General features: G+C 27.5%; 1 protein-coding gene across 1 annotated transcript; it reads right to left on the bottom strand.

Moving 5' to 3' along the window:
• Positions 1–8,521: 8,521 nt before the first annotated feature.
• On the bottom strand, positions 8,522–11,750 carry LOC114187668 (transcription factor GTE7-like). Its single transcript, XM_028075976.1, has 4 exons — positions 10,232–11,750; positions 9,905–10,123; positions 9,649–9,819; positions 8,522–9,532 (listed from the first exon to the last, which is right to left on the bottom strand). Exons 1-4 carry the CDS (start codon positions 11,525–11,527, stop codon positions 9,524–9,526), a joined length of 1,695 nt encoding a protein of 564 aa, XP_027931777.1. The 5' UTR covers positions 11,528–11,750; the 3' UTR covers positions 8,522–9,523.
• Between the last annotated feature and the right edge of the window lie 4,459 nt (positions 11,751–16,209).

Raw genomic sequence — 16,209 nt, 5'->3', positions numbered from 1 at the left:
AGATCTGCCCGTGGGTGCTTCGGGAAGCTCCATCTACCGTTGATTCATTCTTGATTCATGATCTAACGGATGGCGTCGTTTTCTCAGCTGTCCCGAAAGCTGACCGCAAGATCTGGCACGGAGGGTGATGATTTCTTGATTCTTCCACGTGTTGCATTCTGGACCGGTAGATGGAGGAGGCCCGTGTTTTGATTTGGATTTGAGTTTGAAGTGCATTTGAGGTGAATGTGTTGTGCATTTAGGGTTTGACAGTGGATGGGGTCCACATTGATGACGTGGATAGAAGCCAAACTGGCGTTTCCAGCGTGTGGGAGGGAAGTTACGCGCAGCGCGTGGTTACAAGGAAAACGCGTGTCAGCATGAAGGGTAGTATAGTAAATAACGTGTAGTTTGGAAGTAGACCGGTTCTTTGATTCTTATGTTTTCACCTAATTATAATATCACCCACATTGGCGCCTTTTATTATTTTCTGAACCATCATTTTTTTCTGACGCAAATTAAATTTAATCAACTCACTTATCAATTTATAACCTGTCAAATCTGAAAATGCATTGTAGAATTTAGTATCTCCTTTATTTATTTAAGAAAATATTAAGAATTTCATATCATTTTTAAAATTACCTCCAAAAACTAGGTTTTTAAAGACTAAACTATTAATTTAATATCAATTATTTTAGTTAAGTATAGGGATGGTTTAGCAACCTGGCTAAAAGAACTGGAAAAGGGATTTTGTTGAAGTGATAATAAATCCAGTTGCCACTTTTTGTCCTTTTGTAAGACGTGTACAAGAATTTTAACATTTCAAGTTTTTTATATAATTAAATTTATGTAAACAAATATTTAAGCGTGTAGATTTTATTAATTCACTGTGAATAATTATTTAAACATATAAAATATATTTGAAATGAACAAGTTAAATTGTTATATAATGCTACATTTAATTGAAGATGGTTGTCTCTATAGATAGGGAAAAAAATGTAACTAAAATATTAATGCTGTGACATATTAAAAAGGGAATAAAGTGACTAGTAGATTAGTGGTTCTCAAACCGTTTAACAAGTTATTTGAGATGAATTTAAAAATTTGTTCAATGAAATCAATATTGTGACATATAAAAAATAATTGCAAAAAAATATTCAAACATATTAGAATTTAGCTTAGCAAAATTCAGATCAGTAAAAATTGGATTTTACTATAAACTTTCGATTATTGTTTAAATTATTTTAATACTTACAATTTTTATTTAATTTGATTCGTATAATAATATATTTGATATGAGTATTCATGGATCTTTTATTTTTTATATCAAACTCAATTCAATTCGAATGGGTAAGTCACTATTAAGTGAATTTGATTAAATTCAATCAACATTTCAAAAATCTTCTATTAATTAAAAAATATAATGTTCAAGTGTAAGTATAATTAAAAAAATAATATAATAGTTACAAAAAGAAATTAAAGACATAAACTAAGTCAAACTATAATTAGTTTAATCAAATTGATTTAGAACGTAAAAAGGTAAAATTATAATACAAATTGTTCATTGGTCATTATAAAAAACATTTTGGATTAGATATTAGATTAATCATCTGTCCTATATAAAATTGGTTAGTTTTCTTGAATTGTGTTTACTCAATCATAAATTAGGTTACATTGGTTGATTTGAATTATCGAGTAATCTCACCTTATAAATATCTCTAATATTATCTTGATTAATAATTATTTAGTTGATAAATTGATATAATTGAATTATAGTTTGTATTGAACAATAATAGTGAAATTAGATATCAAGATTCCCCTAGTTTTTAGATCACTTAGGCAAAAAAATTAATTGTAAAAAACTTATTAGATAAACATAACGAAATAGAGCGTTTGTGTGCTATCATGAGTGGATAAATTCAAATATCAAGTCAACAGGTAGTTTTCAGTAGCAGAATTCTAAATTTTGTATTTTGTTAGTAAAAGTTTGCTTTTATATTTTTACATATTATATATATATATATATATATATATTTATTTATTTATTTATTTTCGACAAGTATGTTATAAACTTAATCAAATATTATAATATATTCATCAACATGAACCACGTATATTTTATGTTTATAAAAACAGATAAACAATATCACTCTATTTTATCTTATTCTGTATATTATTATATATTCATCAATGCACATCCTTAAAACTTATCCCTTTTGGGTTATCTATATTAGTAAAAAAAAAATGTATCAAAATATTTATAGCATTAAATGCTTTGTGGTTTTGAAATTCAATAGTGTTGAGATTAGTAGTTGGAAGCCATTTGGTATTAGAAAAGCAAAGGGGCTCATGCATGCCTCTCTTACTTCATTCCTCCACACATTCTAACTTAATTTCCTAACATTTGTTGCATCCTTAGATTTTTGTGTTAATTACTTTGTCCTTCTTATTTTGTTATGTTTTTTTGAATCATTTTTATTTAATTTTAATCAAATAATTATAAACTTTTCTATTTTTGAGTCTATTTGTTATTTCATAAATTGTTGTGAATATTAAAATTATAATATATAAAAGATAATAAATATGTTATTGAAATTAAAAAGACAGAAAAAGAAGAAGAAGAGTTTTCCGAATTGAAATAATTTAAAAAATAATCACATGCCCATCCGCAACTATAAAAAAAGAACGAAACATTTTATTTTCAAAATTCATAAATTTCAAGATTTATTTTTTAATCCCATATTTTAAAATAACAGTAGGTTAAAATACCATTTATTTTTTTAAAATATATTTATGTATTTTGTAAAATTTTTAAAATATTTCTTAACAAATTTCATATTATTTTGTTTTTTTTTAATTTAAATATATATTTTAAATTCATGTTGTTGGTACTAAAAATTGATATAAAATTAAATTTGATCACGATTTTAACATTTTAATTTCACAGTTATTTTATTTAAATGTATAATTAAATTGTGTATGAGACTGTTATTTAGAATATATATATATATATATATATATATATATATATATATATATATAAACGTTAGTAGATCTAAACATATATTTGTATTTTAGAAAGGAAAAAATAATAAAATAAAAAATATATTTAACATTTTACATGTATGCATTTTACTCTGTGCATATTTAAAGAACACGAATAAATACAGTTATACAATTATATGATTTCAAACAATTAAGGTGCAACTACATAAATATGTACTACAGTACTTTTAATAATAATTACAGTAAGTCAAGAAACTTGGAGAAATACAAAGTGACACATTATATCTATTATATAATTTTATAGATAAATTAAATAAATATTTTTTAAATAAGTGCATGCTAGACATTTATAAAAAAATTATTAAAATGTTGAATGAATATTTTGAATACTATATTTTTTATGGATATTTTTTTATCTTTATCTGGTATTGAATGTGAAAGATAGAAAATTTATCTATAATCCTTTTCGTGAGAAAGTTACAAAAAACTTTGTTCATAAAAAAAATGTAAGATAATATGAAAAAAAAAACTTAGGAATTTTAATCACATTTAAATAATTAATCATGCTTTCATAAAAAAAAAAAGAATACAAAATTAATAGAAAAATCTATATAACTATCCACTATAAGATGTGCAGGCTCGTATCACACTGCATAAGCACTTATTAAAATCATTATAGAAGCACGATATCTAAAATTTCACAGTAAAACATGTCTTTATCATCATATAAATTGTTTATCATTATATCTATAAATATACATGTATAACATTCGTAACTATGATGTAAAATGCTGATTCATGCGAAACGCTTGACTAAATTTAAGGTAGAAACACATGTATTTATTATTTTCATGTTTTAATATTAATAGTAATAATAATATTAATATTAAATTAATAATTGTTAAGTTTGAGATTAGTTCACCTATACATATAACTGACTAATTGTCAAATAATTTTTCAGTGTCATATATATTAATTATCCTTCTGTGATTTTATAGAAAATTAATTAGTTTTGTAGTGTTCATTTAATTATTATTATTATTATTATTTAACTTCCAGATATGGACTTCTTCCAATTATTTTTCACTAACAAAAAATTGTTAATCGAGTTCAGTGTTAGAAGATAAATTAGTAATATTTCACATTTTAATTTTTAATTAAATTATTTTTCATCACTTGAATTATTCGTATAGTACTGTGAGATTTTCATGGGTTGGTCCTTCTCGTCCTTCTACACTTTTTTTTTTCTTGCTTTTTGCGTCAATTTTGGTTTACTCTTGCGTCATTTATTTTTGTTTGGTTTCGCATTTGGAATGTGTGATCAACATTTTCTGTATTTAGCATTTATTGTTATGATTTTTCATATCTTCTTGATTTTTCTTATTTTAATCTCAAATATCCATGACTGATTTTTTTTATTTAAATGTAAAATCAAAAACTTTTTTCCTAGCCATTTTTTAGTGATATTTTTTTATTTCATCAACTAGTCATTTTTCTATTAGTATCACCATGAAATATAAATTATATACTTACCTTTCAGTTAAAATTGAGAAATAGCAATTTATTTTAGCGTAAGTGTTACATTAAAGTGCTTCTTGTACTACATTTTTAAAATGTATATTGAATCAATATTAATTTTACAAGAAAATATATAATTAATTTTGATTAACTTTATAAGATCTGAAATTTTAGTTGAGATCATTTCTAAATAGATAGAATGAAAAAATTATATAGATCGTAGACGTTTATTATTTATCTCTTCTACATTTTATTTCTTTAACTTTTGGGTTTTCTATTACGTTTGATAATAATGTGAATACTGTGGTAATGTCAAATTATAATCCTTGAGAAAAAAAAAGTAAGGAGGTGGATCAAGTTAAAATCATCATATTCTTTTTATTTAGGTAAGTAGTTCATTCTTTTATAAGGATTTAATCTTTCTTTTTTTCAATTTAAAGTGTTTTGTAAATGAGAGATATTATTGGTGTAAGATTTAATATATAGAACTTACCATAAGTTTATATGAGTTTCTATATGATTGTTAATATGTTAATTTGTAGTATTTATATATATATATATATATATATATATATATATATATATTTTTTTTTCGGTTGTTTAATTTGGTATATGTTGATTTAATTTAATGAATGAACATTTTGCAAGTTTAAAATTTATAGTATCCATTTCTTAATTGGGATATAACTGGGGCCACCTTAACTATTGTCCATTGCTATCCAAAACCCACACTATTATTACACTCTAAAACGTGCATTACACTCTCAAACACTTATACATGTGATATCCAAGTACCATAAATATATCATGTTCTTCCAAATAATAATGAATTAAAAAGCTAATAAGTTGTTAAAGTGAGACTAATTCAGAAATTAATCAGAAGACAAAGAAATTGTGAAAAATAATTCTACGTACAAAAGTCTTTTCTAGTACTATTGTTTATAATGACAAAAGCGGTTTCTTAAAACTGTATGAATGTATTTGTTACTTAATAATTATATTTAATATGTTACTTTAGAAGTATGACGGTGCCATCATTAATGATTAAAATAGTATAAAATATCAACGACGCCCTGAATCTATGGATGAATCTCAACAGAAAAATGGTCAAACACGATTCCATGTGATATTGTGGAATGACATAATGAACCACATTTTGTTTCATAGTTTTAATAACTCTAGTTAAATAATAATAATAATAATAAAATAAAAATAAAAAAGACCACTAATAACTTAATTCAAATCTTTAACCAAACAACAAAAACGGTCTCAGATCTGGCAGTTGCATATAATTAAAATACATATAATTCTGTGTTAAAAGTCTCACATTAACTAAAGATAAAATAATTATATAATAGGGTTAAATATGTTTTTGGTCCCTCAAGTTTCAGCGAAATTTGGAATTAGTCCCTCATCAAAACTTTTGCCAATTTAGTCCTTCATATTTCAAAATGCATGAATTTAGTTCTTTTAACCAAATTTTGTTAAGTTTATCTGATGTTTCAAGCGCATTTCATGATAGTATTTAAATTATTTACATTGTTTGACACATTTTTGCTTCAATGTTAACTTAAATACTATCATGAAATGTGCTTGAAACATCAGATAAACTTAACAAAATTTGGTTAAAAGGACTAAATTCACGCATTTTGAAAGATGAAGGACTAAATTGGTATAAAGTTTTGATGAGGGACTAATTTCAAAATTCACTGAAACTTGAGGGACCAAAAACATATTTAACCATTATATAATATACATAAGTGAGAGGTGCAAATTTCACATTACAAACTGGTTTTGTGGGAGTTGAATTAGATTTAAAAATCCATTTCTAACATAATATCAGAGTCATTGTTTAAAAAAAAATTCATCCTAACAAGATTTGGGTTTGTTGGAAGTCTCGCATCGACTAGAGATACGTTTATATATATATATATATATATATATATATATATATATATATATATATATATATATATATATATATATATCTTTTAATCATTTTATTTTTTTCCTTGTATATTTGATGTTTTAAGTTTTAAAATCTTAATTCTCAATTTATGATGATGTTGTATGGAGAAAATATAAGAGAAAGAATATATGTGATATTAATAGAGTATGTTAAGTAAGTCAACGTGTCTATAATTATCAACTCATGCTAACATCTTTAATGAACTTTTTATTTTAACACATTATCTTATTATTAAATATTTGATTTTAATATATTTATTTTCCCATGCTAAACATTAATATAAATTTTAACATTCCGGTTAGGGTGACATCTTAAAATCCATCAAAATAATATATTTATTTGGATTTTTACTTTTGTTTTTCTTAGACATAAACATTATTAAAGTTGTCATAATATAATTTCAATATCTTGAAAATAGAGTTTATAAACATAAAGCTCTTTAATCATTTACCAAACGAAATAGACTCAAATAGAGAATGGAACATTGCCTCTATAGTGAAAGTATTACACAGGTCCTTTTGCATTATACAATCATTAGGCAACATTAAAGTGTCAAAAAATCTAACATATGCACTTGTATTGTATATTATTATTTTGTGTGTGCGTGTGAGATGAGTCAAGAGGTACTTGCTTTTACATAATTAAGATACAGTAATCTTTGCAGGTAACTGTATTTTTTATGTATACAAAAGTATATTGCGTTCAATCTTCTTAACTTTTTATTTTTTTATTTTTTATCATTGTTACAGTAGACAATAAATATATGTACTGCTATTATTTGTGTTGGAGTTCAATCTAGACTTCAATGAAACTCTTCTTATCAATTCAAGTCTGGAGTTGAGAGAATCTCTTAGAAACTATTGATTTACGTTTCATAAAAAACTATCTATATTTCAGTATAAATAAAATAAAGTATTTAATTAAAATATACACTATAGTATAACACATAGATCAAACAAGTAGCATTGTTAATGTAAATATGCAAATAAATTTAAGCTTTATAATTTTGAATTAATATAATATATGTTTGTTAAAACTTTTATGCATCAAATTAATGTGATATGAATATATAAATGATAAAATATGTAAATATTAAAAATTCTTAATCAATTGAATATGTTGAATAATAAATAAGATTATAATAGTAGCTTAAATACTTATTTTTTCGATATATAACTAGATATTTAGTTTTAGATAATTTTACACTATTTGATTTATATTTGAAAAGGTCTTAATTATAACTTCAATCATAAACCAAACATAATATAGAATAAATAATAAATAATTATTTACAAACTTCAATATGAGATTGACTTGGTACAAATAAAAAGTGAGATTGAAGTATAATATTTGGAGATTCCACTTTAATTAGAAATAAAGTTAATTTATAAAAATATACTCAAGTGTAATCATCATTTTATAACTTAATTTTATAAAAATAATTGGGTTTAAACTTGTTTCCTAATATAATATTAGAATTTATTATAAGGAAAGTTGTTGGATTTAACGTATCACTTAGTACAAGATGCTACCAGATCAAACTTCAAGACTTGACTAAATAGTTAAAAGAGTAATTTCTCATGAGTGAGTTAGATAAACTCAAATTCCATTACCAAGTTTCTTATTCATGACAAGCGCGGGGGAGGCAATTGATCAAACTCTCTTAACATCGAATGCAGAAAATGATGATACGACCACGACTTAATCAATGACAACGAAACATTAGTTATGGGTCGACAGAGACTCGTAATGCTCATTCTGAAGCTTCTGAATGGATGAAAGATTCTTTTCATCTAAGGATGAATTTTCCACATAACACAATTTAAATCCTTTAGAAAACCACATTTTAAATAGTAATATAAACATATGGTTGATATTAATTTAAACAATCATTCAAGCACATTTATGACTTCAAAACCAACTTTATTAAACTTTAGATGGATTGATTTTCAAACTTTTCGGTATAAGCTTAGTTTATTACGTAACAACTTTAATGTGATCTCCCTGACAATAAAAAGAATGTCAAATAGTAATATTTTAAGAGTGTTATTCATGAAAAAAGAGGCTTTCTTTCGACTCTTGGTTGAAATAAGACACAATAATGCTGAAAAGAACATCAAAGTCTACGAAATGACCATAGTTAACATGAAAACGGATGTTCCAACTAGCCCCCGGATGCTCTGACAAGAAGAAAAGCAATAGGGAGAAAAAAATTCATATCCCCACAAGACCAAGTTCAAAGCTACTTGAGAATCCATTTCAACAAAATCGATGGTGACATTTAGGGATTAAAGGAGCGTTAAACCATGTCACAGAAAATAGGTCACCTGGTAGTTAATAGGGTATTCTATTGCATCCAATAGAAAATCATACCCCACTCTAAAGTTTGGTCATCGTTGAGTAGACAAGAGTACCAAAACTCCACAACCGGCAAATTGATAAGAGTCCGAGGCAACGCATATTAAGCACTTCAAACATCTTCCACGTACAAACGCCTTATGCATGCATCTCTTTAAACATGCAGAATGTTTTTGATCCTTCGAGGACCAGACGTGGCATCTTCAAATCTTTACATAGGAATAATAATCTGTAACCAGAGGTATAACCACAACCCTGTCTGATAGGACGACCTTAAATTGAATGATTCATCTTCGTAGCCTTTTCGCTTAGTTTTCATCTCCAAAGGATTCTCAGCGGCCATTTTTCCTCCCCTCATTACCCCAGTCTTTTAACTGATTAACGATCCAAAAAAATCCAATGCACAGATCCAAAAAATGGATTTAAGAAGTTCCATCTATATACTGTGGTTAATGTGTACAAGGTAAAACTCAATATTAATTCTCTGCATTCTATTTCTAAATCTCTTCAACGAGCCCATCCTAGGATTTTCACATTTCAGTCTACACTTTGGCCTACAAATCGTTTTGGTGATTACTTTAGTTTCCGAATTTATTTGTACAGATTTATATCACACCCCAAATCCTCAAGCAGGTGTCCAGCTCCACAATCCAAACCGCCACTCCCACACCCAACCCACAACAGAACCAACTATCACAATCCCTGAAACGAAAGGTAATCGCAAATTTAGCCAGACAATCACTCTATCTCTGAAAAAACTCACTGCACTGCACCAAAAGAATAACATACAAAATGAAATGAAGCAAGAATAATCGCACCTTGTCCATGTATTCAATCCACACCCTCAAAGGAAGCCAATGAAGCAAGAATTTCTTCATCCACCCACCAGCATGATCATGTTTGACCACTAGTAACAAATATCCCTGGCAGCTACGAATGCCCATTGTCTGCTTCGGAATCACTTCCAGAGGAACTACCAGAATCCGAATCTGCAAAGGCAATGAAACTTGAGTGTTTTCCTTAAAAAATTAGTTTCCATCACAAACCAAAGCCTACACTAGGACAGGGGAATACCACTTGACGATGGGGAGTCACTGCTTGAACCGCTAGAGCTACTAGAACTACTACTTGCATGGCCACCAGCAACATCTTTATCTTTCTCAATCTCCACAGGGGAAACACACCCATTGGCATATCATCACCAATGTCAACGTCCTCATCTCCTGCTTCTACTTTCTTTGGCTTCTTCAACTCAGTTGGCATCCCATCAGCCTTCTCACTAGCAGGCAATTCCTGTCAATTAAAGCCTCAAAAATTAGTATCTGGAAACGAAATCACTGTCAATGCTAAGTAAGAATTCAAGCCCATTAAAAAAAGTAAACTAACTGGTAGAAAATGTACCATATTGGCCTTGTTTGGCGCCACACTGTTGTTGATGTTGCCCATCAATGCCTGCCTCTTAATCTTGCTAACCATCTTCTTATAATTAGTCACAAACCTATCAAGTTCCCAAAGAGTCTCTGTGTCAACAACCTCAATATCTAGCTCGATCTCATCCCCATCCTGCTTCAAATGCCCGTTCCTCCTCCTTATGATCTGCACCACCTGTTCCATTTTCTCTGCTGGTAAACTCTGCAGTCCTAACCCCAGCTTGTGTTTCTCTTCAAGACTCATCTCCCTCTTGTTGGGATCCTTAGCCTTCGGCTTAGGCTGCTTCAAAGGCTTAACGGGAGGGACTCGCATGGGAGAAGGTGTGCGCACGGGGGACTGCAGCAAAGGAGGGTTAGAAGAACTTGGAGCTGGCTGCGGAGGCTCTTGTTGCAATTTAGCAGGAGGGATCGGATTCTCCTTCTTCTTCACCCTCTCTGGCTCAACGTGGTTCCACGAACTAGCTTGCAATTCCTCCTCAAAATCGCGATCATGTCCTACCAAATCTTCGAGTTTCTCATGTATCGGGCAATACAGCTCCTCAAACCTCGTCAAAAGCTGCTCCGCCATGGTGTACACATCGTGACCCTTAGGGTTATAAGTCAGTGCATTGTTGAACGTTAACCTCACATCAGAGGCAAAATCGGAAGGCGTCGAGTACTTGTTTTTGGAAAGATTGGACTTCACCGTTCCAAGATCCATAGGCTGTTTAATTATATCGTAGTAATCATGGAGACCCATTCTGACAGCGTCAACTGGTACATTGAAGATCCACCCATGTTTATGCTTCATCAGCTTCTGCAAAACCTGCGAGCAGCCCTTCATCAAGTTCCCAACTTCCGGATGCGAACGTTTAAACTCCTTCGTGGAATTCAACGGCAAGGGTCGCTTGTTGCCGGACACCTTTTTGCTCGAGGATTTCTTCGGGTGGCCATTGAAGCTCTGCCCAGGTTGTAACTCCGCTGACTCGATTCGAGTTATGAATTTCTGAACCTGATCGAGCTCTGCGACAAGCCTATTCTTGATGTCGTAGAGTTCCTTCTTCAATAAGGATCCGATGTTGAAGGACACGTATTGGGAGTGAGTCACTGCTTCATTGGATCGCCTGTTGATAGAAGAAGCATCGTCAGAAGCAGCCTGGGTCCTCTTGCTATTTGCTAATTTAGGATTAGAATTAGCGAAGGGTGCTTTTCCCATTAATCCAGCTCCACCAACTCTGTGCTGCGGCCAATTAGGTTCGTTCCGGTTGGCTAAGACGGCGGAAGCCATAGAAGTGCAAAATCACAGCCGTCCGGTGAGATTCCGTTGCCTCTCCGGCGGCACGAACTTTACGATGTTGGTAGAACAAAGCATGAGTGAATTGTACTAAGAGTCAGGCACACAAAACACCTAAGCGAATTGGAAGACGCTCTCACCGATTTGGAAGAGAAAATCAGAAAAAGATTTAGGGTTAGAAAGTCGAGTTACCCTAATCTGAGCGAGGAATTACATAGTGCTAAGGTTGATTCTTAAAGGCGACTAGATCTGCCCGCGGGTAGCTCGGGAAGCTTTCTCTGTTGTTGATTCTCAGATGAACTGTGATCCAATGGATGAAGGCGATTTCCCAGCTGTCCCGAAAACTGACCGTAGATCTGGAACATACGGTTATGATTTCCTAAAATCTACCACGTGGCGCTCTCATAGCTGGCGGATGGAGAAGGTGGTGCTTTGATTTTGGATTTGAGTTTTGTGCATTTGAGAAGAATGTGTTGTGAATTTTATATCTCATTCCAGTATGTCCTCTAGTATAGATTTTGGAAAAAATAAATTATCAGTATTCTTTGGATAAACACTTATTGCTTTTATTAACTATTTAAACAATAAAGTATTAAGTAATTTTAAAATATTTAATATATTATATATGTTATCATTTAGTTTTATATAGTTCTACACTCATCCTAGAATCACAACTATCAATAAAAACTATTCAAATCAGTTTATTACCTTTAAAAATGTTATCAAAATAATAATTTTGTCTTACTTTTAATATTAAAATCATCAAAAAAAAAAATACATACTCATAATATTTGGCATAAATAAAAAAAATATTATTATAAGAAAACTATAATACACCTATCATCTATTTTCTCTTAAAGATATTTTATAAGTCACATATATGTTTAATCTCAGTTAAAGTTTAATATATAAAACTGTATTTTATAAACCATCTTTGTAAATTTAACTTGGTTTTGGTTGGAAAAGAAAATGACGTCAGTTTTTTAAATATCTCTCAAGGGATCAGAATTTGGTAAAACAATCCAACACCAACAATCCTAAATAATATAATTTTTTATTAAATTTAGAATAAAATAATTATTATGTATGAGATTAATAAGTGATCATATAAACGTAGTTTTACAAACTTGTAATTATTGAAGTGTTAATATTTTTTTTAATAATATTTGGATTAGTGTCTATAAAATCCATATCTAATATTGATATATGATAAATGAACTAATACATATAGAAAAATCAAAATTCTTTGTTATTGTATTAATAAAATTTACTCTATATCTACCTTTTGCAATTCAAAGAGAAACTCCAATTTTTAAAATATTTGTATATTATGTATAATGTAAAAAATTAAGTGTTGGTAGTGTAAATTATAGTTTTCTTAATAAAAGATAATTATGCAAAATTGAACATACTTGTAACATTTTTTTATCTTCGTCACTAAGAAAAAAAAAATGCTTCTTTAATTATTATTTTATGTCGTTTTTATTTTACGGCTAAAGTTTAAACAATATTATTATGTTAATAAAACTTTATTTTCCTCTAGTGAAAAATAACTTATTTTTAAGACTATAATTTCACTAGTGATATACCATTATCTAATATTATATATAAATGGAATTTATGTTAAATTTGTGAAACCCATTTCATTTAGTAAAGGTAATTTAAAAATATATGAATGTTAAAATTATATATTGAGAATATCAATTATAATATTCAGTATATAATTATTTATTGAAAAAATGTCACTATTTTAAGTTTTTCTCTTTTGTATTTTTTTTACATTAGTTCTTATTATTTTTTATGATGAGAAAACATAAGTGAAACTATTGAAGATTAATTTTGACAAGTGAGAATTTAGAATATATAGTAGAATAAGTTTAGTTTTATTTTGTATTTTTTTTTCTTTACTTTTGTAAATTTTCTTTTGAGTCTTTGGATATCTCAGGTGTTTTGTGATATAAAAATATGATGTTTTTATTAATATCAACATTTAATCTTAAGGTTTTTAATGTTTCTTAGGAGTTTAGAATTTATAACAATAGTTTTAGATTATTTTATATTTTATGATAACTTTGTGGTCACTTCGAGCTTAGTTTTGACGTTCCAATTTTATATATAAATTAATATATAAATATTTAAAAAATATATATATATTTTACATTTTCATATTTGTTTACATTTATAAAAGAATTTTGATATTTAAAATATTTTGTAAACATATAAATGGTGATCACAAAATGTTGATTTTAACTTTATTTAGATTTGATAAATATATAATAAAATTGTAAGTTCTAAAAGTTTGAAGTACACATTTCATTTAATAAAATACATAATTAAATTAACTATATATCTGATTTTGAATATTGTCAAAATTATATATATATTATTTTGTTTATTAATGTATAAGTCTAAAGTTTATAATATGTAGATATATCCACACATTAAATATATATTATGCAGGATAATAAGATATTACAGAATTAAGGCAACATTTTGTCTTTTTATTTATTTTTTCTCTCCTATGTTAACAGCTATAGCCTTTTCTATCTTTTGAATGACTAAATCTTTTATATCCTTTAAATTACTAATCTATTTTTATCAGTTTCTTCCACCAATAAAGCATTTTATTTGTAATCTCAATCATGAAAGGAATATCATAATTATTAATCGTTTTTCGATCATGCTATTATTCAATAAAATATATAAAAGCTAAATTTTATTGAGAGAAATCATTTTTTTTTTTTCATTTTTGTGTGTGATGAATTGTGTTAGAACATGACCCACAAAAAGAAATCAAAGTTATTTTTTTCACAATTTTTTTATTTTAACACTCTTAATAGTCATTGAGAATTTATATGGAACACAAAATTATAAATTTAGATATGTTTACAGAAAGGGTTTTTATGAATACTTATACATAAACGATTTATCTCCAAACCTTGCTTCACAGTAGTTTTATTTGATTTTAGAAAAAAAAATACATTTAAATAGCACTAGAAATAAATGGGAAATAAAGATAATTATTTCTGTGTATCATTAATTATTCGAAGGTCAATAATATAATATATTCTATATATAGAAGGCGCAAAAGTACTTGGAATATGTAATAATAAGAAGAGCAAAAGAAGTATATTGATTACTCCCCATTCATAAATAATAATTTGATCGGATCCACTAAACAATAGAAACTGCTATATGAAAATATTATTACAATTGTTTCTTTTTTTTCATATTAGAGTGACAGCATATGCATTAACTAGCGAAAATAATAGTTGGGTCACAGCAACACTCGTCCAAGAGGCAACAGCAACACAGAGCCGCTAGACTGCATATAGGAGGAAAAAAAAACACTAAGTTAAGAATGTGGCTTTGAAGAAGAAAGTAAGATCTTTGCTAAATGTATCTTTTACTCATAGGGTATCCCTTTCAATTTTGTTTTAGTTAGTTTTCTAGATTTAGGAGAATAATTTTATCCTTTAAACTATAAATTTTATACTTTTAGGATTAAATTAATAAAAAAATTAATTACAAAACCAAATTGTTTTATCAAGATGATACAAGTTATTGAGAAATAATTTATATATATATATATATATATATATATATATATATATATATATATATTGTGTGACGATTTTCATTTATAAATTAGTTTTGAAAATTAAATTAAATCTAAATGGAATGTAAGTAATGAAGGAAAATTTTCTTTATTTATTACTAGCGAACACAAATGCACTTTAAAATTTGTGTATTCGTATATTTTTATTTTTATAAAAATTTAAATTAAGATCAATAAAAAATATATAATTAACTTTTAAAATAATTGTTAAATATATTTTAAATAATATATATATATATATATATATATATATATATATATATATATATATAAAAAAGAGAATTTTAAAATAACCACTAAAAATAAAAGAAGTTTTGAAAATAAGGTTTACGAAAAGTTTATTAAAATAACGGTTACAAATAAATTATTTATAAATTAATTATTATTTAAAATAATAATAAACCAAGTTTTTTTATAATATTTTAGATAGAAAAGAAATATTTAATTCTAAAATTAAAAAAATATATTATGTCAATTTTTATTTAATATTATAACGAATGAATTGTTGCCGATAAAAAAATTAATTAATAAATAAATAAATAATAATGAATTGATACGTGATTTTCATAAAAAGTTTTTACAAAATATTTTATAATTTAATTAAAAAAAGAGTCATATTTAAAGATGAACTAAAATTTGAAGAGAGAAAGCAATAAAAAGTAAGATTAATTAATGGTAGTTTTTTCTTAATTGAGAAGAGAGTGTAAAAAGCTTACCATCCCTCAAGAAAACCCGGTTCTCTTCTGGGCGGTGGAGCAGCATAGTACTGTGGAGGTGCCGCCACCGGAGGTGGCCCCTGATAAGGACCTGTGAGGGACATAACAACAACAAGTATTCAGCAATAATTGAGAAAACTACAAATTGTAAAATGTTTGAACTTCAGGCTATGACATATGCACTCGACAAAAAACTCATCACTCGCAACTAAACAACAACTTTCTTTTATTGCCATACCAACAAAGATGATGCATCAAATTCAATGTAACAGCACTTCATCATAATAACTTCACCTCTGTAAATTCAACACACCCTCTCTCTATGTATATATAAAAACTAT

The sequence above is a fragment of the Vigna unguiculata genome, chromosome 6 (assembly GCF_004118075.2).
Source record: "Vigna unguiculata cultivar IT97K-499-35 chromosome 6, ASM411807v1, whole genome shotgun sequence".
NCBI lineage: Eukaryota > Viridiplantae > Streptophyta > Magnoliopsida > Fabales > Fabaceae > Vigna > Vigna unguiculata.
This window is presented reverse-complemented; position numbering and strand designations above follow the sequence as displayed.